At 32.1% G+C, this 25,138-nt stretch overlaps 1 protein-coding gene across 1 annotated transcript in view; it reads left to right on the top strand.

Moving 5' to 3' along the window:
* Window positions 1–1,711: 1,711 nt before the first annotated feature.
* The window catches only part of ROBO1 (roundabout guidance receptor 1), a 913,964-nt gene continuing 890,537 nt past the window's right edge, over window positions 1,712–25,138 (top strand). The window contains exon 1 of the mRNA XM_082460666.1: window positions 1,712–2,594. Coding sequence (XP_082316792.1) covers window positions 2,507–2,594 — 88 coding nt within the window. The 5' untranslated portion in view covers window positions 1,712–2,506. The remainder of the gene's footprint in view (window positions 2,595–25,138) is intronic.

The raw sequence follows: 25,138 nt of genomic DNA on the forward strand, positions 1-25,138 counted from the left end.
AAGCCAGAACATTCAATGGATAACCCTGAAAAAGAGCCTCTAGACAAACTAACAGCTGCATAGTATGGATTGAAGAGTAGAACTGCCCATCTAGGCTTGTGCTTTTCTGTAGAAATCTAATCTACTTTTTATTCTCATTTGACACTTAAGACAGATAATGTATGAAAGATAATGTGGGTATATAATGTCATTTATGAGTGTCATTTATACCAGGATAAAGAAAGTTGCAGAGTAAATCAACTATCCTCCAATAAAAATTAATTAAAAAAAAGAAAGTTAGAGGGACATTAGCCCCAAACAAGGAAGACAGACCACAAATATGAACCCATCGTAACCAGGAATATTTCTTTGAAGGCAAAGTTCTAGCCTAGACAGGAGTTGCTTGCAGAATTCTTAATAGAGAAGAAATAATCCTCATATATCTTCAGTGAGGTCAGATGATTATAGATGTCTGGCAGGAGGATTAGGCAGCTCTGCTAAAGGAAAAGTTGGCAATTAACTCTGCAGTGATAAGTAATAAAGTAAGGACAGTTCAGCTCAAGTAGACAGATTGACAATAGCTTGGTGCAGATAAACCGGCAGAATGAAGTCAGTCATCCTTTTTTCAAGTTGGAACTCTGAGTGCCACAAAAATGAGAGATAGAATTTTATTTTTCTTTGGGGCTAAATTACATTTTATATTGTGCTAGATTTATGTGTGTATTTTTGGGTAGATGAATAAATGTCCTTCCACTTCCTATCCCCCAGATCTAATCAATTGCCAAGTTTTGCAAAGTATATTTGTTTGGTGTCACTTATGTGCCTCCCTACCCCACCACCAGCCATTTGTTCCATTTCCTCTGCCAGTGTCCTTTGTAAGCATTCATTATACTTTTCTGCACTATTATCACGGCCTCTGTGCTAATTTTCCTCAGAATGACTTTATCCTTCACGTTCTCATCAGAGTTATCTTCTAAGTAACAGTTGATCCTCCATATCCGTGGGCTTCATCTCTGGGTTCAACTAAGGATCAAAAATATTTGAAAAAAAAAGTCCAGAATGTTCCAAAAAACAAAAGTTGAATTTAATGTGTACTGGCAACTATTTACAAAGAATTTATATTGTATTTAAACTATTTACATAGCATTTATACTATATCAGATATTATAAGTAATCTAGAGATGATTTAATGTATAGGAGAGCATGTGTGTAGGTTATATGCAAATACTATGCCATTTTATATAAGGGACTTGAGCATCTGCAGATTTGGGTATCCGTGGGATGTCCTGGAACTAATCCTCTGTGGATACATAGGGACAAGTGTAATTTAGATCATATTATCATCTGTCATTAAACTCTACACTGACTCTTCATTACCTGTCCTTATCTTCTCAGTTTTCTATCATATTATATCCTGGCAAACTATCACCCAGGCAAACAGCTCCCCTTAAAGTTTCCTGAATATACCAATATACTATTAGGGGAAAAACATACACACACATATTATATATACATATTATATATAATTTGATACTTGGTTATTATGTTCTCTAATTCTGAAGAGTATTTTCTACAGGCGGCATGCACAGTACCCTGCTTTTGTCCCTGTGTTTGCTCGGGGCTCTTCAAAAGTGGCAGTATCTTTTGTCCAGAATTTGCCCCAACTGTTCATGCATGCAGTTATTTTTAGTCTCGTACAGTTTCTTGTATTTTCTTTGTCCAGGTGCAAGCATTGCAACACTGTAGCAAAGGGTCCCAAGGTCCCAGCCTGTCTCAGATCCTCCCAGGCAAAACTGATCAGTCATCTACTTGAATACCTGTAGTTTTATTCTGCCACTGTTAGAGTCATCATCTTGTCAAAGGCCTTGTTGACTGAAGACTCTGTTGCCTACAAGGCACTTTCTTGTGTTTCTTGGGCCCTTTGTGATTGATACACAGTGCCTCTCGGAATAGAACAGCTACAAAAGTTGTTTGGGTTTATTTTTTGAATCTGTTTATAAAGAGATGTAACTAAAATGGCCTCAAATTGCTTATGTACCTGAATGAAGAAAGAATTTTTTTTTTTTTCTTCTGCTGTGTCCCCAAAGTAGCATAGTGACTGGCTCATTATGAACAGTCTGTAAATATTTATTTAGTAAATGAAAAACCATCGGGTTTTCTAGACCTGATAAGAGCGTTCTAACTCAATTGATGGGAAATCAGAAACTGTCATCCCCTAAAGGGTAGAGAAAACCAAGGAATCGTTTGCTATTTATATCTCATTGAAAGGAATTTTCAAAATTAATAAATACTACATTTGTTCAAAATGTATATCCTAAAATATACTTTGTGTTAAGTTATATTCATTTTAACTATTTGTTTTATCATTTTGAAAAATGACATTTTAAATGCATTTGTACTGTGATTTTTCACAAAATATTTTTAATATTGTCTTTATCTCAACATTTAAAAAATTCTATTGATTTTTTTCTCGCATATAGAACATATCTGTATCACTGGCTGGGTGTAATGCAAGGAAGGGACAAAGATGAAATGGAAACATGCTCCTTTTTTGGTCATAATATCACTCCTCAGCTTGTCAAAAAGCCACCTGTTCCTGACACAGCTTATTCCAGGTAAGTGCCATGCATTTGTTTCATCAAACCTTGATCAGTATTCATTCTTTGCTTTAAATTCATTTTTTATTGTGTGTGTTGTAAATTGAATTTGTTCATTTTCTTTAGACCTTGTAAGTCTATGTGAATGGTTTCTTAAGTACGTGTGCTGATAAATTTCAGGGATTAAATATTATTCTTGAATACAGAGCACTTTATTAATTCCCTAGAGAAACTGAGAAAATTCAGAGAAATTCACCATTACTGAAACATGTAAGAAGTGACTATATTAAGTGCAAGAACAATTGTAATAGGAAAAAATGGGTAACACAAAAAGAAGAGCAAAGTCATAATGCGTGTTAGTACAATAGAAAAGGAACTGCAAAAAAAGTAAAATATTTAAAACTGAAATTCCTTTGGAGTAGTGACACGCTAATTCACAGGCTGAACAATGTCAGAATAAAAATGCAACCTGCTACTCTGTTGCTGCCGTGGTTACTGTTGTTTTTGGTGATGTTAGAAATCTGGTTCCCTGGCGTCATAATTTCATTAATGGTTCTATACAAAGCTTTACTTAAACTCTTTTACAGGAAATTGACTAAATCCCATGTTATGGTAGAGGAAAATAGAAAAATATGTTGATACACTAATCACAATGTAATTTCATCTCTCCTCTTAGTTAAAACTATGGGAAAATTGTAGTTAACTTTGATATATTTAATATATCATCATAATTTAGCCAAGTTATTCATAAAAGAATGGTATTTGGTGTTTTGTTAAACCAAAATGTGAAGCTTGATTTTTATTTGTTTATTTTATTGTTGTATTTATTTTAATATTCAGCAACTATTTGTAACTTATGTGTATCCACACACAAATCAGGATTTTCAAATAATCTTAGGGCTTGAAATTTTTCCTCTGTTGGGTTGACATTTTATTTGGAAGATAAGGGAGTTGTGAACAAATAGTATGTTTAGATCGGTTAAAAACGTTTCCATAGGGTGGTAGTACATAGAAAATGTAAAGTCTGTTGTAACAGAGTCCATTTAGCTGCTTTGTACTATATTAGGTTAACACTCTGAAATTACTACAAGTTTTTAATTTTAACCTGTTCCTACATTCTATTCTCTTACCACTACTCTGTTGAGTATTTATTAAAATGAATGAATGAACCCAATATCAAAAAATCACAATACGAAAAAACGTTAAGCATTTTTGATTATATGAAAAATGCAAATATAAGTACAAAGTAGTTCATTGTCTTTCAGATTATCAGGATAAAGAGGTTATATGAAAGTGTTTTGGAAACTGTGACTATAGTTTTAGATATAGATATAGTTTTAGGGGTTTAGGTGTAATTGTCCTTAAACTGTCTTGCCAGCTCATAACTGCTTCAGGTTAACAAATTCAGTCCATGATCTAGTTCTTGAGCAGGTAATCAAATCTCAAAATGGTCAAGTGTGATTTGAATCATCTTCACTTATCTAGATATATGGAAGAAGGAATGTGTGCATACAGTGTGTGGTAGGGATGTAAGGTTTATCTGTGGAATACAAAGTTATCTTTTCATTCAAGAAGATACTGTATAATTTCAGAGGAGACAGATCAACCTGAACATTTGGTTCCAAAATTTGTCAAAACTCTGCAATTGCTATCTTACATGCAAGCATTTTAAGACTAAACAGAGCTTAAAATACATGAATTTATTGCTTAATGCAGTATGTAGATCAGGTACATAGGTGATCAATTGGTTAGCAGTTAGCAAAAATATGTCATACGGATTAGTAACTTGGGGCCCGTTTTGAGGCAACACCTTGAAAAGAAATAAGGGTACCCAAAAATGGGATTTATAAAGCTAAATGCCTTTCCTGTTCAGGGCCAGAGAGTTCAAGAATTATTTCAAAGCAATTTACCTGTCAAAAGAAGTATGCTGTTAGCTTTTCAAACGGAACATCTGCAGAGTGGAAGTCATTTTCATAACTGCCTTCCATCCAGGAGCATTGGTTTCAGGCTAAGGAGCTTAGAAAACCTGCTAAAAGGAGTCATCAGCCTCAGAATCTCTTCTCCTTCACATTAATCTCAGAATGAAGTGAGATCCTGATTCTTTCTGTTGTTGCTGTTCCAGCTTTATTATGTTCAGTAGAGGCCCTTGACCTGGACTGAGTTTAGCATAGCTCAGAAGATCAAAGACAGGAAGATCAAATATTAGTGACTTTTTCAAAAACATAGTTTCTCATTCAGCTGATTTACTTCCACTCTTTCCCTTGAGGAAAGAATATCCTCCTTCATCAGAAATATATTTCAAAAGTCAGATAATTAAAAAAATAAATGTACCATGTTTCTAAAAAACTAAGGAGCAATATATGGTCTATAGAACATGGTGAGTTATTAGTAGAGAATCTACCAGAACAAGATGCCTCAGGGTACCAAATAGGGAGCAATGAAGATAACCATTGTAATGTAGATTATTTTATTACCACAATAATAAAGAGGTTTTCAGTCAAACTGTGATGTGGTTACTTGGTGTAATTAAATATTAAAACAACTAGAATTGATGGATTACCCACTTCCTTTGTTTATTTTCTATTTTGTTCCCCTGTATAATACATTTTTAAAACTGCTGTTATGTTTTACAATATTGTATGTGAAGTGGTTGGTATATTAGGGAGATGGCTAGAAATTACTTGTACATTTTAAATGAAGAAGTACTCTTGTTGGTGCAAAGTAGATCCTTTTTAAGAGAAAAGGAATAATTAAGAAGTGAATTCTAGGAATGATTGAGCCTCTCCAACCATGTGAGTTGTTGCCTTCGTTGCACATAGAGCTCATTAAAGGTTCTGTAGTAAAACCACTGTTAGATGCTCATCTTGTCAATTTTCCTCATCTCTTATTCACATATAAAGTACTCTTAAACCAGCTGTGGTTATCTTTGAGGCATGCTGTATCTGGGCTAGGCTATGTCTTTATCTAATCTGCTACAAAGAAATCTGACAGTTACCTATCTTTCCGTTTTAAACATCTACCTCTGACTGCAACAGATGTCAGAAAGACAATAAAAGATAAATGTTAAAGGATATGTTTTAAAAGTATACATTTCACACATAGTGGATTGAATTGAAAATTTGAAGAACCTCGATGGTAAAAAAAAAAATGTTGAATTCTAGGTGCATATTGTAAGATTTTAAATGGCAATATGTGGGGATGGGGGAGCATACAAGGTTGCATTTCTATTTGAATAAATCCAACAGCCCCCTTTTAAGTTAAACGTAATTTATTTTTCCCTCTCTCTTCTCTAAATGTGCAACAGCGCTGTCCTTCATTAAAGATGCATGAGCTGACAGGGTTATTTTCTTTGCCCTGCCTCATGTCAACAAGCCTTGAGTGTGAAATTGTCTGAAATTACTTACTGCTTACCCTCCCCACCTATCCACCCACCACTTCAGTACCTTGCTGCTTTATCCAAAGGAAGGTAATTGCAAGGAGCTAAGTGTTATCTGGGTTTGAATCATCCACAGATAAGCTGTACATTTTAACAAAAGTATTCTTTATGTAAAATTCTAGAAATAATAGGTAGTATCTACATACAATCCTCGCATATTCCTAATTTTTGTGATTTATTTTGTACATGCCTAACAGATTTTGAATAGATTTGAGGAATTATTTCAAAGTTTTAAGATCTGCTATACAAAAAAAAATCGACAGTAAATTTCTGAAATTGAAATGTGATAGACTCTTTAAACATTTCTTTCATTATTTGCCAAATTTATTTAACCAGTAATATTGCATATATGCATTCTACAAAGGGTTTTATCCACAGAAATGTTTTTTCAATAGTTGTGATTAGTTTCTGTAAGCACAGTAGCCATGAGCAGTGATAAGAAAAATGCATATTACTTAGAAACTATAGTGTTGCTTGTTCATAGGCAGTTTGCTTTTTTTAAAGTTGCACTGACTATTCAGACATTTATCAATTAATTTAAAAAATTTACAAGGTTACTTGTCTCTTCTATTAGAATATAATATTTAGGTTTAAAAGTACTTTAAAATGTTATTTAGCTCTTCCAATTATGCATTGATAGACTTTTTACTATTAAAAAATATGATTTGATTATAAATGCTACTTAATAAATCTGTATGACTAGAGAAGTGTTTCTCAACATGTCTTCCATGATTTTTTTTTTTCAGAAACACTTTGAATGTTCATTAAAAATAAAGTTTCCAAGGGCCCATGATAGAATCTCTGAAACAGAGAGCCTGGTTTTGGAGCCCAGGAACCTGCAGTTTCACAAATATCCCCAATTAATGTAATACCCAGAAAATTTAAGAACTACAGCTTTTGACAAAGTTTAGGTTGATATAAGAAATAGTTGAATACATTCAAAACTACATAGTATATAGGAAAGATTTCCTTTAGAAAGAGGTGAAAGTATTTGAAGACATTTATTTTATATATTGCAGGGATTTGGGGAGCAGATTTAAGGCTACTGCTGGTTTATTTTGCCTTGTTTTTACTTACGTTTCTTGCTATTTTTGTCTCATAATAATATTTACAGTTTTAAAAATATAATTTTGAAAGGCAATAGCTCAGGAAAAAAGCCACTGAACAAATGAATAGATCAGTGAAAATTAACCTGTATAATTAAAAATGGCTTTACAGGATTCTAACTTAGTTTTGCCTAATGGCTACAATTTTTCCTAAACTTTGTCCAAGTCTTAATAAAGTATTGACTCAGACATTAAGTGGCTGGGAATTTATATCCAAATTAGAATAATGTATCATTTATGCATATTTTCTGTATAAAAGGACTAAGAATCAGGGTTGCATTATGACTAATGGGTACTTCTGCCTTTCTGGGTTTTTTGCTATGAAATAATATAAAGCATTATATTTTAAAATTGTGTTAGCATCAACATGAATATAATCTTTGGCTATAAATGTTTATTTTCTTTTTTTGATTTTAAAATGAATTAAAATATTTTCATGGGCCCCAACTGTGTTGTTAGCTGACACTATATCATTGTGTCTAGTAGGTAAGTCAGTTCTGTTAAGGACCATGAAAAGACAAAGTATTAATTCATGACTTATGCCTAAATATGATATCTAGAAACAATATTCACTACAAATGAACTATAATAAAAATTTAGTTTTACACATTTCTATAAGCATTATAGAAAGCTAGAAGAAAATCATACAATAAAAGAAACCAGATATTTTCTGAATGTTACTTCTCAGAGTTTAATTTCTACAAAAATATTAAAGAACCCACACATACCAAGAAAAGAAGAAAGGAAGGAAGGAAGGGAAAGAAAGACTACTCAGGAAACATCAAGATTATCAGAAGGTCTTAGTGGAGAAAAGGTGGCTTTTGGTTCAAAAGGGCTATATTTGAACCATATCTCTTCTATATATTAGTTGTGTTACTTTGGTCAATAATTTAATCTCTCCCTATGTCAGTTTACTCCTCAGAAAGAATGTCAGAATTACCTTGTGTTATTTGTATCTGAATTATAGATACAACAATCAAAGAATTTGAGACACTGAGAGGATTTTCTGTATGGAGTTGCTCTTACTAACATTGATAATAATCTCATTACTATTTATAAATGAGTGTCACTGGCCTAGTCTGTGCTATATGGTTGTAGTGGGACAGTAGCTAATTACAAGTGCCACCAAGGGAAAACAGACACGTTCTGTAGGTAAGGATGAGGTTCTGTACAGCAACAACTTGAGGAGCACATGGAAGTCTTCATAGAGCAGGTGAACAAGAAGGTAAGAGTCCACTGGAAAGTTAGCATTTATTAAGCACCTATTATGGGCTAGATACTTGAGTTTTAGGAGTTCTCTCTGGTTGAAAAGGAGTGAGTAGGAAAGAAAATCTCAGGCTTGTGCCAAGAGACAGAGCTCTGATGACTGTGAGAATCCTTGTTTGGCTTGGTAGAAAGGAAAATTGCATATTAAGGGATGTTTGGAGATTAGTCCAGAGGGTAATTTGAAGTTCAGATCTTGAGGAGCCTTGTATACCAAGCTAAGCAGCTTTAAATGTAAACTCTGGTCAAAAAGGAGCCAATGAGAGAGTTGAAGGTGGGGAGTAGCCTAGTAAGATTTTTTTTAACTGTAATTTAATGGAAATGTGGTGCATCAAATTGTTTCCTTTATTTTTTATTTATTAATTCAACAAATATTTGACATCTAATACTGCACGGTACTGTTGTAAGGTTGGAGGAGATGGTGGAAATGAAGATAGTCTTGGTATCTTCTTCCTTTCTCTTTCTCTGTGGATGAAAAATAATAAAAATCAGTTACACACCTAATTTTCTAATTGTAAATTATCATAAATTATCATGATAGAAGAGAAGAAAACACTGTTGGAGGTTTGCAAAAGTATTATCAATACCTAAAAAGGTAAGTAGTACATAGAAATTATTCATGGAACGTTTCTTGATAAATGAATAAATTAACAAGAGGAAGAGGTTGCTAAAAAATATGGCAGACGCCTCACTATCCATGGGACAACAGAGATAGGAAAGGGATAGGTTTGGAAAAATGTGTAGGATATAGAGTCAGAAAAACTGGGTGATGATGGGAAGTGGAGGGAGAATGAGAGCAAGGCATCAAGAATGACCCCAAGATTCATTGTTGGAGGGTAGGCCATGGTGACATCATTAATGAAATTAGGCAGGCACAGCATGCTACACTGTGATTTGATTTTATGTATTTATTGTTTGATGATTTATAATATATAATTATTTTACAAGATCAAATAGGAAAAATATTTGGGTAATAGTATACTTCCATTTGGTTTTAGAACCAGTATTTGCTGTATGTTTTTTGCTGGATTTAAATTCAGAATGAATTTATAATGTGATTTAAAGTCACCATTCATATATATATTCATATATATGTATTATTTGCTATTATCTCTTGTACGGATATTAATGCCATTCAAACTTTTCTGGACAATTAACCAAGTTAAAGTTAGTGTTCATAAGATCAATAACACAATCAAATTATGCAGTAAATCATTGTTAAAATATCTAGTACACATGATTTAGTCTCTCAGTATAATTGTGTTTCTCAGGCTTTTCCCTCATATTCCTTCACGGACACAAACACATTTTTAAAATTCTTAGATTACATGTCATTTGGCATCGTGATGTGATCTTTGTTTACTTTTTGTTTATAATGCATGCTGTGGGTGTTAAATAGGATTGGAAACCTTATCAATAGAAGTGTCAAGTCTCTAAAAAGAAGAAATACTTAAAGAAAAAAATTAAATGCATTCCTTACTTTCTAGAGAACATCACTCAGTTACAGACGAGATGTTAATTAAGAGAGGAATTGCCAGCTGTACTCAATTCCATGGCTCTTCTTTAGCCTTGGTCTACTAGCGTAAGACTTCAGCTAATTGTTTAAGTAGATGGAAGTAAACTAACAGGCCCCGTTAGCTGCAAGACACTCAATGAAGAAGCTCATCTTTGTAATCTAGCTGTAGAGCCCAGGACCATTCTGCTTTGATGATATGGTCTTTGTGATGAACCTGGCTTCAAAAACCCCATGTGCCCCACGCTTCACTTAATTAAGCCATCAGAATGCATTGCAGCCAACAGAGTGCCTCATATGGACTGGTCTAAGTAATTTTTGCTCCTCTATTGCCTGGTTAATAGAAAGAGGCTCTGTTCTAGATTATGACTGATAGAGGTTATATGGTACAGCTGTTGTAATTGTGCCTGAGGGTAGAGAAAGCCTTTCGTAAAAAATTCTCTATTTGCCAGAGATACTGTCATTAATTCATTCAACTACTTTCCCTAGATTGCCTAGTGAGCATTCATTTATTCTTTCTCTTTACTTGCAGCTTTCCTATGTCAGCATGTTTGGGTCCTTTGTTGTATGAATATACCCAGCCTCTGCCATGTTTTCACATGGGAGAATTGCTTTGAAAATGATTTCTTTTGTTGATTGAATAGTAACTAAAATGGATACGTTGGACTACTAAAAAGAACATATAAATAATTCAACACAAAAAGTTGAATGCATGTGGGCCTTGAAAGTATAAAAAACTGACATTCTTCCTAAAAAATAATCCACACTGCAAATTTTGAAAGACATGACATTTTATGATATGACATATTATAACTATATATGTATATACATACATATATAAGAAATAAATATCACAATATACATATATGTGTATGCATGTATATATACATATATAATATTTGTATTTTGGTACATATTTAAACACAGGTGTACATATAAAGCAGTATTTGTGTTTATTATTCTGAATTATTCATATAGGTCTGGTTAATACATACAGGCTGCTATAGAGGTTAAAAAATAATTTTTATCCTCCTAAAAGTAAGATAAAATTTATCATGACATGACATTTTTTCCATCTATGTTAATAGTCGTTCTCTAAATTCCTAAGGTACTGGTGTGAGGTTTCTATACAAATGACTGAATTATTTGTATATGAAAATAATTCTATAGAAATAATTTCTCATTTTTCTATCTAAATGGTCTTTAATGTTTCACCCAATATAGGTTCATAGCTTGACAGGCAATTCAATCAGAGTCATAAGCATGGCATAACTGTTACAATAAGCTGGGGGTAGGGGCCCTACAACCTATGTTGTTGTTTTTGTTCATGACGTGTCATTACTCACTGACTCATAGATTTTTCTTATAACTTTGTGACTCTAATCACTCTTATCTCTTCCACTGCACATATTTTTTTCTTTTCTTGGATTTTTATTTTCTAATATGGTGAGAAAATTGTGGTTTTTAGGTAGTTTCAGAAGAGGAAGTGTTACTTCTCTTTAATAATTTATAGCTGATTTCATGTTCTTTAAATAAACTGAATTTCACCAAATATAAGGTGACAGTGGTATCTCTATTATGTATCTCAAAGAAAAAATATAACTACCAATTAAGCCATGACACAATGTCTTAAGGATAGTTTTGTGTGATGCATTAATCAGACCAACCTCTTAATGCTCTGAAGATTCTTTCATCCCTTCTGAAGGAGTAGCCAATTTCTCGTGCATTTAGTTTGGTGGTGACAAACAATCCTTTTGAAATATCTCAGGAAGCAGACACTTTGTGCTACCTAAGCATGTCTTCCTTCCTTTATTAAGTAGCTTAATTTTTGTTTCACAAAAAAACATAGTTTTGTGGCCATTTCTCCAACAATAAATACTTCCTCAACAATGTCAAATCTATGCCTGAATTTTTGTTTCTAAGCCTCAAATAACAATAACATTTACTAACAATGTTCAATTGAAGAGGAATTGTGGAAGACATTTTAAATTATAGTTAAACTCAACCTGTATATCCCCCATAACGCATATAACTTAACTAGAATGACAGCAATGGGAGCAGTTACGACCAAGGATTCACATCACAGTCAATGACAATCATATCAAAATTGCTGTCTGGCTCATAGCTATTGTAAGATGCCATCAACTATAAAAATTTAGAACCAAAATATAAAAAAAATTACTTCGAACCAATGAAATATGATATATGGAGGGAAACTGAGCCTGACGTAGTCCTCATGTTCCTCAAAGCTATTTTATGTAAAGGTACAAATATTTGCTGGTTCTCAGGTCTTCTTAATAGATCCTTATTTTAAAGCCACAAGCTTGGCAGACGTAAAGGAAAACAATAGTATAATAAGAATACAAGCGTGATTAAAATTTATCCTTTCAGAGGCTCATTTTTTTTCTTCCAGATATAGTGTCTTTCTCAGGTTTAGAAATCTATTCGTCAGAAAACTAAGCCTATTCACTTGCGATCTTACTACTATCATGAGAGTTAAAATTCCTAAGCAGTATGCACAGTGCTGAAATTAATGTAACATGTCTTAATTAACATGGCTGTGTAATTTTTTCACAGAAGTTCTTAGGTAGAAAAAAAATAGCCTTAGTAGATACTGTGCTCTTTTCCCACAAGTCTGTGAGATTCTAAGTAATGTCAATTGAATAATAAGAATGGCTTTATAATACTTTACTTTCAAAAGTGTACTAAAACCTAATTATGTACAGAGGAGTAGTTGCTAAGTATTCACCAGTTAAATAGTGGATATAATAAAAAAAAGTTGGCTAATACTGATTAGAAGGTAGTGTTACTCTTTAATCAATCTGTAATTAACTCATATTTAATTATATTCACTTAATCAATTTGCCAATGGAATAAAATTTATTTTATTGAATCCTATGTTTAACATCGCCACCAAAGAACTTTTTTGGTAAACCTAAGTTTAGCTTTGTAAGAAAATGCCAAGCTGTCCATGTACCATTTTGCCTTCCCCCCAGCAATGAATGAGAGTTTGGTGTTGCTCCATTTCCCTGTCAGCATTTGGAGTTGTCCGTGTTCTGGATTTTAGCCACTCTAATAGGTGTGTTGTGGTAACTGATTGTTACTTTAATTTGCTGTTCAGTATTAACATCTGATGTTGGGCCTGTTTTCATATGCCTATTTGCCATGTGGTTTTTTTTTTTGTTTTTTTGGTTTTTTTGTGAGGTGTCTGTTCAGATCATTTGTCCACTTTTTAATCAAGTTGTTTGTTTTCTTACTGTTGACTTTTAAGAGTGCTTTTTATATTTTAGATAACAGTCTTTTATCAGATGTGCCTTTTACAAATATTTTCTCCCAGTCTGTGGCTTATCTAGTTATTCTCCTAGCACTGTCTTTTACAGAGCAGAAGTTTTTAATTTTATTAAAGTCCAACTTATCATTTTTTTCCTTTATGGATCATGCTTTTGATGTTGAATCTAAAAACCCATTGCCAAATCGAAAATCACCTAGATTTTCTTGTAAGAACTTTTCAGTATATGACATTACTCTGCTTTACATAATAGTGTATTTTAAATATATAGTCCCCTTGTAATGTTTTCAGTGTAAAGAAATGATATTGCAGAGAATATCTTCTGTAGCATTGATATATGAAATCAGAATCATATGTGAAAATGGTAATATTAATGTTATTTTTGTAAAGGTAACCATAAAATTTAATTTACACGTTAATTGGAAATGATAGTCTGTCTAATCACAAAATAATTTTTTGGCATTTTAAAATATTAAATGCAGCTGAAGACAGGACAAACAAAATTAAGTTTGAAAAGAAAGACCAGAGACAATTTATGTGAAAAGGAAAGACTTGTTTAAGAAACTAGTAGTTTTAGTGGAGACAGGGGGACAAATTCAGAAGTGTTATTTGGGTAGAACAAGTTCATGTGGATCAAGTGTTTATTAATGTGCTCCGGATGCACAGGAAGCAGTTCCACACACTCTGGGAAGGTCTGGAAATTGATTTTTAAACATTACAAGGTAGATGGTTTATTCAAGTTTCAACCACAAGGTTTAACATTAATCTTTCTCTCAATTCACTTTCTAACTATCTGTATCATGCTGCCTCTTTCAAGATGAGCTGCCTGTTTTTTCCTATTTTATTTTTGTAAGCTTTTATCAAGTATATGTAGGAATCAGTCATTTTAACAGATTGCTTTATTATAGTAAATAAGCTAGATGATATTAAACAAAAGCAGTAGCTTTAGTGTCAAACTTACTTGGATTCTGTATGAAACGTGTGAACTTGGGGAACTTGCAGACTGGTTTTTTGGTTTACTTGTTTTGTTTGTTTTTTTAAAGGATACAATATTTACCTTGTGGTGTGGTTGTAAGGATTACATAAAGACTATAAAGTATATAATACAATATCTCATCCATAGAAGGTACTCAGTAAATGGTAGCTACTATCATTTGAAAAGCATGTATAGCTATTGAATTTTTGGAATATGAAGAGGACAGGTGACATAGATGAGGGAAAGATTATCAGGTAGCTTTGAGCCCAGATGATGATGTCAATGACTGAAACCAACAGTGTTTGGAGAGTTGCTCCAGACGCATGGAGGAATAAAAGAGAAAACACCGTGGCCTAAAAGAGGTGGATTTTAATGTGGATAATGGATGTGAGAATAATCACTTTTTCAGAATAGTGGATCTTATGCATTGCTTTGAACCCCTTTCGGATGTCCCAACAGACCATGCAGTGTGTAATGTCAGATACGGTATTCAGTGAACAGAAAATATGAAGCAGTGTAAGGAAGTTATAATTTGCTGTGACAAACAGATGTGACACAACTTCACTCACTACAACAAAAATCAAAGAAAAGAATGCAAATTTAACAGGATATGTATGAATTTGTCTTGTAAATATATAAGAATGTTAAGTCATAACTATTAGTTCTACTCAAACATAACATAATGCCTCAGGGCAAAAAGGGAAATGTGACAATTGTGAATGCTTTTATTGGACACTGTGACATATTTTTAGATTACAGTGGTGATTTTGTTATAATTATTACTGGATTGTTTAGCATGATGAGCATTTTAAAGTTATAAATATGTCACCCACAATTCTAGTTTTTGAAAGCATGGCATGAAACAAACAGAGGATGCCCAGAAATTAACATTTATTTTCTTAGGTGTCTTGGTGATAGAAGAAATTTCATAATTTTGTACTGTTTTAGTGAAGTATTTTACAACAAGAAAACTATAAACATATACCATTTGTGCTTGTATTTCTTTGCATTTTCTCTTTTAAAAAGCACACAAAGACATAAAATATATACTAATTGCAGAAAATATTTGAAAATCACTAGTCTAAAGAAACTAGAGAAGCATATAATGAAATATCAAAATGTTGACTAGAATTGGCCAAGGAAAAGTTTAGTCAGTTGCTGTCTAGTAGGAGGTAAATGTTTAGTTTTATTTTATCTGTTTATCAATGTGTACTGTTATGTTTACGTTTAGTCCATTCTGAGTTTTGGAGGAGTTCAATTATTGAAATAAAATTTGATTCACTTTTGTGGTATATCATAATACACTTTGATTTTAACGGATGGGAAATAAACTATAATTTATCAAGAATGGCATTTTTTTAGTTAAATTTATTATATGGTAAACCTGAGTGGTCTAATTGATGTAAAAGTCACAGATCCACCAATCTTAACTAAAATAACTAAAATATTCTTAATAGAAAAAAGCACAACATGGTGTTTGATATATATATGCAGTCTGATTAAAGTAGATAATTAAAAGTAAAATGACTACAATAATTATTTAATCTATACAATTGCCACTGACTTAATTTTTATGATTCTATTAGTTATAAGAATTAGATAATAAATTAATAGTATGTTTTAATTGAATGGCCACTAAAAGAGGAAGAAAAGTGAAATTTAAGGTAAAAGTATGATTATGAATTAGAACAGTTAGTTAAAATTACTAGAGTTGTCAAATTTCAATAAAGGCTGAGAAAAATGTTTAGTGCACAAAACACAAAAACAGATACATAGTAACATGGATGAAGAGAATGTATCTAAATGCACAAATTATTTGTTAAACTAGAATCAAAGGAACTAGTTTGACGAATTCAGTTAAAATATAGAAAATGCTATAGTAAAATCATGAAGCAGTGAACCCAGAAATGTCATTATTTTATATAAATATATCAAATTACATGAGAAGTCAAGTCATGTGACACCAAAATTTATGAGAACTGATCCAACATAACCACCCTAGAAAAAAGAAGAAAGAAAAAGAAAAAAGGCTTATCTTTTATACACTGCTGTTAGTACAAAAAAAATCTGTGGACTCAGTGAAAACAAGTGACCATTTGTCTCAGGTTTCTCTGAATAGTCCCCATTTCATGCTTAGTGTTCCTGCATAATATATATTTTATATATGTTATATTACACTATATATGTAACATTATATATTTATTATATTACTTTTATATCCCCACTGTAAGTTAACCAAACAAAACCAATTACCAATTATGTAGCATATTTGGACAATGTGTTGCTCTTCATCTGGTTTTTATAGAGCAGAATTTGCTATAAGATAGGTGTTTAATTATTACATCTTGGCTTCTGGTTGATTAAAAGATATTTTGGAAATTATTTAGCGGGAATTTAAGGTAATTTTAATGAAGTGACTAAGATTATTGGGTGGTCTACAGAAATAAAAAATAACTATCTGAAATGAAAGCTAAAAGCTAAATTTGATTGAATGTGTTGGTAATTTGTCATTTTTCTTTAAATTATCAATAATTTCATATTGATAATTTAATTAAATGACAACTTTGTGGCATTTTTCCAAAAGAATTATTTGCATGAATAATCTCTCTTCATTGTTACAATGTTTAGCCATTGGTAATTGAGGGTAAATTTTATAAACAAACTTTACAAATTAATAATAAATGTAATTAAAGACTGTAATATATCTAGTTTACTGTGTCTTTAATTCCTGAGTAACAAATAATACATTTATCATCAATGGATACCATTCACTGAGCACTCACTATTTGCTCTTCTCTGCACTGATTTCATTTAATTTTTGAAAAATCTTTGTGAAAGAGAATTAATTCCATTTTAACAATTAGTAGAGCCAGGATTTGAACCCGGCTTGGATTGTCTGACTCCAAAATTAATGATGATATTGTTCATCCTATGTCAGTCCATTCTGCCACCTCACCGGTGGTATGTAACACAGGATCTTCCCAGTCTTGTTTGGTATATCTAACTGTGGGTAGGATAGGACACGGTCTACACAGTATATTAGGAAAGTTGAAAGGTGAAAGACTCCCTGGACTAAATCTCTCTTTCCTGCCAGGAAAAAAAAAGGAAATCATGTTTCAGATTTTTAACTGGATTTTCTTGATTTGTGTTTTTCTTGCTTAGAAACCTACTTTCGTGTTTCTAACTTTTACTCTTTTGTTTCACTACTTCTTCTTTAGTTGGACAATGGGTATTATAATTCAGAGTATAATATATACATGCCATAAAATACTTTATGATTAATTTAGGATAGCATTGTATCATTTCAGAATGCCATGTTTTTTCCCTTAGATACCATGTGATACCTTATCTTTAGAGAAAAACAATCAGCATAGTTTTAGCTAAAATTTTATAAATAGATAATAAATCTTCATTGCATACAATTTTCATTACCTAATCATATATTTTCTTAGTCTTTTAAAAAAAATTCAACCATAATAATGTTAGTATATTTGTCAAACAGCTATAACTTAACATTTCTAGAATTATGTCACAAATATTTTGTTCAATATTTATGAATATATGGATCAAATTAATGTGTTTCATCTAATCAAAAAAAGGTTGTTATGAGTGTATTATAAATACACATACTGACACATAATAAGATTTTTCATTGAATATTGCATGTTTAATCTTTTTGAGGTATCACATTATTTCTAATAAAGCTTTTTAATGTTCAACATATGCTATTGACATATTTTTGTAAATAATTTTCTTATTCCATCAAGAATGACTTTACAATTAGAGTGGTGTGATTTATTTCACAATTCTATTATCATGTTAAAATATATTTCTTCAATTCCACCTCTTTTTTTCTTTAATCTTCAAACTTGTATTGAGCCATTTAATCTCTGGTATCAATACAAAAGCCTCAGAAAACTATGTTAAATTTGGAAAACCTACAAAAATACTTCTATGATTTTCCAGAATATTCAATGAATTTTTTGTCCCAGGTATCATAGTGTTGTTGCTAGAAGTAAGTCAAATAGACTGTCCTTCCATTGAGGATTAATAACTGAGCATGTATCACATAGACATGTGAATTAATTATAATTTAAAGTAACCTACTGTGTAATGAACCAATTTAAACTGAAATTTTTACTAAATCAAAACATGTAGGGAGCATTTATATCACTTTATTTTCTGAAACTAACTGCCATTTTTTCCATTTTTGTAAATGAAGTAATGGTAGTATTTTTCTACATCAACTTTGGCATTTATTTTCATGTTTTTAGAAGACTGATTCCTTTTATAAATTTACTATTTGAACCTGAGTTACACTAAACGATGTGTTTATTAGGTTTGTTTACCCCTTTGAGTTTAAAAAGGTTTTTATCTTAAAAAAATTCTATATTTTCTCCCATTCTGAGGGTTGTCTTTTTGTCTTGTTTATGGTTTCCTTTGCTGTGCAGAAGCTTTTCAGTTTCAGTAGGTCCCATTTGTTTATTTTTGTTTTTATTTTCATTACTCTAGGAGGTGGGTCAAAAAAGATCTTGCTGTGGTTTATGTCAAAAGGTGTTTTTCCTATGTTTTCCTCTAAGAGTTTTATAGTGTCTGGTCTTACATTAAGGTCTTTAATTCATTTGGAGTTTATTTTTGTGTATGGTGTTAGGGAGTGTTATAATTTCATTCTTTTACACGTAGGGAGCAAAGTGAGAGTAGTATTGACATATCTACACTACCAAATGTAAAATAGATAGCTAGTGGGAAGCAGCAGCATAGCACAGGGAGATCAGCTCGGTGCTTTACGACGACCTAGAGGGGTGAGATGGGGAGGGTGGGAGGGAGGCTCAAGAGGGAGGGGATATGGGGATATATGTAGGCATATGGCTGATTCACTTTGTTGTACAACAGAAACTAACACAGCATTGTGAAGCAATTATACTCCAATAAAGATGTATAAAAAATAATAATTTATGAAAAAGTTTTAAAAATTTCTATAAACTATTAACTTTCTACACATGCTATCAAACATTGGTAACATATTTAATATTATATTTATAGAGTAATGGTTCCAAATAACTTATTATATGATTTGAGCTCAAAACTATATATTATTCCAATATCTGATTTTAGTAACTTAGGTTTCATCTGGAGCCCTAGATATGCGATGATTTTACCTTGGAATTACTTTGGGCCTTTGGAAGGTCACTCGTTTACAGTTTATTGCCTCTCATAAATTGATCTAATCTTCTGAATAATGGCTGGACATGCTGAAGATCAATATTTTATTGCTTCTACAACCTAAAACACACCATGAATTACAGTCAAAATCGTTATCACCCAGCAGTGCAGACATAACAATAATATACATGTGATATTAGTCCTCAGCTTGTGGTACTGTTTATGAAACAAGATTCTGCTTGAATGATTTTATTTCAGCATTATTATAATCCTCTTTAATTTATAGCTAGGAATGCTACTGACAGTTATCACTCAGTTCTATTCAAGGCCAGAGAAGTAACTCATTATGGGTTTGCACTGTAATAATCAAATCTAAATTTTCCTTTGATTCAAATTATTCTAAAGATGAGTCACTTTATTATATTTTCAAAGGGTAGTGTGAAGTAAAGATAATCACTAGTATAATTTTAAATATAAGGCACAAACTAGTACTAATAATTTGTATTAAGGAACACTATAAACTAATATAAAACACAGTGTTGATTCTGACTATAATTATTTTATTATTATCATGTAGTCATTTTCTTAATCAAGAACAATGTGTGATGCACATTAAATACATTTTGTCTTTTAACTATCATATTTTTACAGTTGTTTATTTTCACCCTTTTCATAATATTTTAATTTACCTTCGTGAGATTTTTTTCCTTACTTTTCTTTAATTTTACACACACATGCTCTGATCTCTCCTAGTCATAGCCTCTTGTCTGTGCATTACTTGTCAGTGTCAACATTTGCTTTTTTGATGTGTTATGACAATCAGTATTTAATGATGTGAGTGCTTCTAGTGATCCACAGTTTGTTAACATCATGACTCGGACTGAAAAATGGAAACTTTCTCTCTTGGGAGACTAAGCATGGATGTAAAAATAGCTGCAATCAGAAAATAGTTTTTGCTCATTATAATCCTAATCCAATTATCTGTAATTTTCAATTGGTTTCACTCCCACAGACACACAAGACACACACACACACACACACACACACACACTCACACGTTTTAGTAGTTGCGTTTTCTCGAGGTAATAGAGAATAGGTCATCTATTGATATTTAGACAGTGAACCTAGTTATGCAGTTATGTAGTTGAGGTGAGTGCTTGCCATCATTTTTGGCTGCTTCCTTAGCTTTCAGTTTACCTCACAGAAGTCTGTTACAACAAAGCTTCAGGAATTGTCTATCTACATGAGATCATTCAGGTGAGTTGCTTTGATCTTATTAATATTTACCAGTTCTTTCATTGATTGCATTGACATATTTCACTTTTAATTGTACCACCTTATTAATGTGTTCTGTGTTGGGCAAAATAGTGTACACGTAAACATTGAAACATGTGCATTTATATGACTTGAGTTCCTACAGTAACTGAATTCACTGTGGATATAGAGAACATAATTTTTAAATAGAAAAATATGACTGAAGATTATAGTATAAATTGAATTATTATTCTATGAGAATTTTAATGGTTTAATCACTTGTCAGCATAGATATAAAAGGCTATTAGTAGTGCTTTTATATTTTCTGGCTTAAGCTCCAAACTTTTTCAATTTATGTTAGTCTGTAGTTTTAATAAAAATGCTTTTGACTCAGCATTAGTTTTATTAGTTTGAGAGACTATACACTTAATAAATTGTTAGCAAAAGAAATCAACATGTTTAAAATTTATTTGGGGTTTAGTTGAATAAATAATCCAATCAAAGTAAACTATTTGATTAACACTTCGATCAAAAGGGTGCCCAGCTGACCCAACATGCATTTTTTTTCTTTCAAAATAACTAAGTGTGTGTGTGTGTATATGTGTGTGTGTGTGTGTGTGTGAGAGAGAGAGGGAATGTTGGGGGGTAAACTTGGTTAATAAGGAAGAGAAGAATTTGGATCTCCAAACACAAATCTATTGTGGGCAAATTTAATAAAATGTGATACTATTGGGAGATTGGGGTTGACATAACACCCTGTATAAAATAGATAACTAATAAGAACCTACTGTATAGCACAGGGAACTCTACTCAATACTCTGTAATGACCTATATGGGAATAGAATCTAAAAAACTGTAGATATATTTATATGTATAAATGATTCACTTTGCTGTACAGTGGACACTAACACAACATTGTAAATCAACAATACTCCAATAAAAATTAAAAAATTAAATATGATACTACATTCTTCTAAAAGAGGTAATAGCCAGGGGTGTGGCCCACCTAGCTCCCCTTAATGTGTTATATTGCCCAAAGAGTTGAGTTAAATACATTACATACAATAAAAGTATAACAAAATTATAAGTAGATTGTAAACTCCTTTTCTGAGATTATAGCTGGACTTTCTGTTTTTAAAACTCAGAGTATAAAACAATATTAATGTAACATACTATATTCATAACTATTTTACTTTAAAAAGTAATTCCCTATTTGGGATTATTTAAAGTTTACTTTTGCGCTGTGACATGGCAAGTCATTTCAACTTTTCGCCTTTTGGGAAGGGGTCGATTCTATGTAAATTCTGGAAACTGTGTTTTTTTTCTCCCAGAACAAAAGACATGCAGGCATGAACTTTTACAATTTTACATGTAATTTCTGGAGGATGAGAGATTGCCCTAAAGTTGATTCATGGACCCCCTATTTATTCAATGATGAGACAGAGAGAAATAAAGAGTTAAAATTAGAAAAAAGTTATGCAGTTGGTCTGCTTTTCTTCATGTAGAAAACAGAGGCGAAAAAACTTTATGGATTAGTCAAGGCTGAAAATGAAGTTCAGGCATCAACAATCAGCAAATCCAACTTTTTCACTTTCTAATTGTTTGAAGACTTGTTAATGGAGAGAGATCATTTGTTTATGGTTCATTAAGACATTCAAATAAATTTTCCTTTTGCCCTCCTGTAAGTGTACTATCTATCTAGTTGGCCTCTACTTTGCTGATTGACAAGAAATAGTTTATCTTTCTGTTAAATTTTAGTGCATGAATTATTTACAGATTTTGTTTCTGTTTAACTACAGATTTGCTGGTTTCCTTTTTTAAAATAGGGACAATAACATCAGAGTTGATCTACTTTCCAAAGCACATCTATATAGAGAAGTGGAATTGCTGACAATTCACAATATAAAGAATCAGGCTTGATGGTCACTGAATCAAACCTTACATTTACCAAAAACATTTTTATTAGCTATGAAAGAAGTCCTGGGCCACTTAATGTTTAAAATATATTTATGTAGACTGATATGGATAAAAATCACACTTTTACAGGGAAAAATATTTGATCAGTTTCTTAATTTAAAAATTCTGAATGAAACACGTTAGAAGAAAGTGCATCAAATCCTTTGCCCTAGCTTCTCAAGAAGTTATAATAATTCATGGACTTAATGAAAAGACTTGAAGCAGGACCAAAATAACCATTTTAGTTTGTCAGTACATTTTAAAGTGGTAAGAATACCAGGTACATATCATTCGATGATACTTGTGTTTGCAGAAAATATCATATGAGCACAGTTAATATTTTTCAATATTCAGATCTTCCAAATTAGTTATGGGAAAAGAGAGTAAATAGTTCCCCTTTTCATTATGGTTTGTGTCATAGAGTTTGCAGATTATCGTCAATCTGTTTAAACCAAATAGTTTTGGTTTGTTACATTCAATTAAAGCCAGATCTGACAAATATATTTACTAGGTTAGTTCTAGTAGTGAAACAGTTGAACTTAAAAACTAATGCAAATTATAATTTTTTCTGCTTTTCTATTTATCTACTTATATTTTTTCCAGATGTGTAGTTCTTAAGGTCTGCTGGGAGGTACATGATACTACATGATTAGACTTAAGTTAGAGTGGGTAGCATTATGATCTAAGCTGAATGAACTAACATGGTTAAGTTGTTCCTGATCACCTTGCAAAAGAGAAAATACTTTCCTTTGTTGGTCAGTGTTACTCAATTTGTTTTGTTGTTCAAGAGTAAATTCAGAGCCAAAGAGTGCTCTCTAGACTTCAAATACTTTTAATACTCAGAGGAAGACCCAAGGATTCATATTTACTTAAATGGAACAGGAGACAAGGGCTCAAGTCAAGTAGCTCTATGAGAGTTCTTTACTGTGAGAATTATTTTTTCTATCTTTTCTTATGTCTTTTCACTTTACTCAGTCTAGAATTAAGCAGAATTTGGAGGAAATTTTGCCACTTCAGCGAGAATTCCAAGATACCTCCATATCAAAATGGTCCCATGATGTTTTCTACTAGCAATGGGAAATTTGTTGTAACAGGTGTGGTTTGATTATGAGTGTTTCCCAATGTACAGTGCTCTATTCTGGCTGGTAGGAGAATATAAAGTTTCCAGGAGCTTGCCCAGCCTTTCGGGGCTTCTCAACCAATGTGACATATGCTGAGCAGAGCAGAGAATCAGCTTTCACTCTCATGAGTCTGATTTGACCTTGGAGGTGTCTTTCCTTTTTTGCTATATTCATTATATGATATGGTCTTTGATAAAAAGTACTTTCCAGATTTATTCTCTAAGACCTATCTCTGAAGAAATGAAGCGGATTTGAGCAGATGTGGGTTTGTGAGCCTATACTTCATCCATCTCAAAATTTTCATTTTAGGGTCATCATATTAATAACTATTATTAGCATTTGTTTAATTCCTTACCATGTGTTCCAACTGGCATTTTACATGCATTTTCAAGTTTAGTTTTCCAAATTCTTTTATGTACTAAGTATTAGTCTGTCAATTTTGCACTCAAAGAAACTGAAGTCAAACAATATGTCACTTGCATAGATCACATGTAGAAAACATGGAGTAGTAAAATGTAATCAGTTTTCTCTGATAGCCGAAACCGTGTTTCATCCCACTGCACTTATGAGCCTCTCAAGTTTCCCGTTCTTGGTGGTGACCAAGATACCTGTGCAATGCTCTTCTCTACCATTAACAGTGATTCTAACCCAGTATCTTGATAGGCTGGACTCTAGGACTTGAAAATAGAACTTTTCAGTCCCTTCTAGCAGTTAATATTTTTGTAGTTGATGCCAACTCAGTGATTAAAGTTCTACAGTTTTCTATAGGAATTAGTGTTGATTGTCATTCATATAAAAATATTATGGAGCATAAACACATTTATATGAACCTAATGATTCTTTTTAGCAACTTGAGATTTGTGTGCTAGCATTTTACTTGCCAACTCCTTTTTCATCATTACTGAAAATTTACTTAAAAACCTGAGGGAAACCTATACTAGGTAATGATGTGAATTGTATCCCACTGGCTATGCTTGCCATCAGATATATTATCAGGGCATTCTTCTTCTACATGCAGACTAATATCACTTGAAAAATATCTTTAGTTGTGAAATTTAAAAGCGTGAAATATTCAGGTAGTTTACTAATATATCAATGTTATCAAATCTCTGGCAATATGTTTTAAATGAATTTGCACTCTCACACAAAGCAGCATGTTTTTAACCAACAAAAGATGTTTTTAAAACTTTCTTACAAAGGCATCTTAATACATGCTTTCTGAAAGCACATATTATAAATTTACAAAATTATGACAGAAATAATTTTTCATACGGTCTTTGCAATTTCACAATTAAACTGACCAGCATTAAATATATAAAAGATCACCTTGGTGGATAATTTGTGTTTGACTTTGGCCTTCCATCCTCCATTACATATTTTCTTTTGACTGAAAATTTCTGACAAACAGAAGTTTATGGTGGAAATGACCTCTCAACTTTATTTATGTAACCAGTAGCGGAACACAGCAGATCACAGAATGCCATA

This window comes from Balaenoptera physalus (assembly GCF_965194825.1).
Source record: "Balaenoptera physalus genome assembly, chromosome: 4".
Taxonomy (NCBI): Eukaryota; Metazoa; Chordata; class Mammalia; order Artiodactyla; family Balaenopteridae; genus Balaenoptera; species Balaenoptera physalus.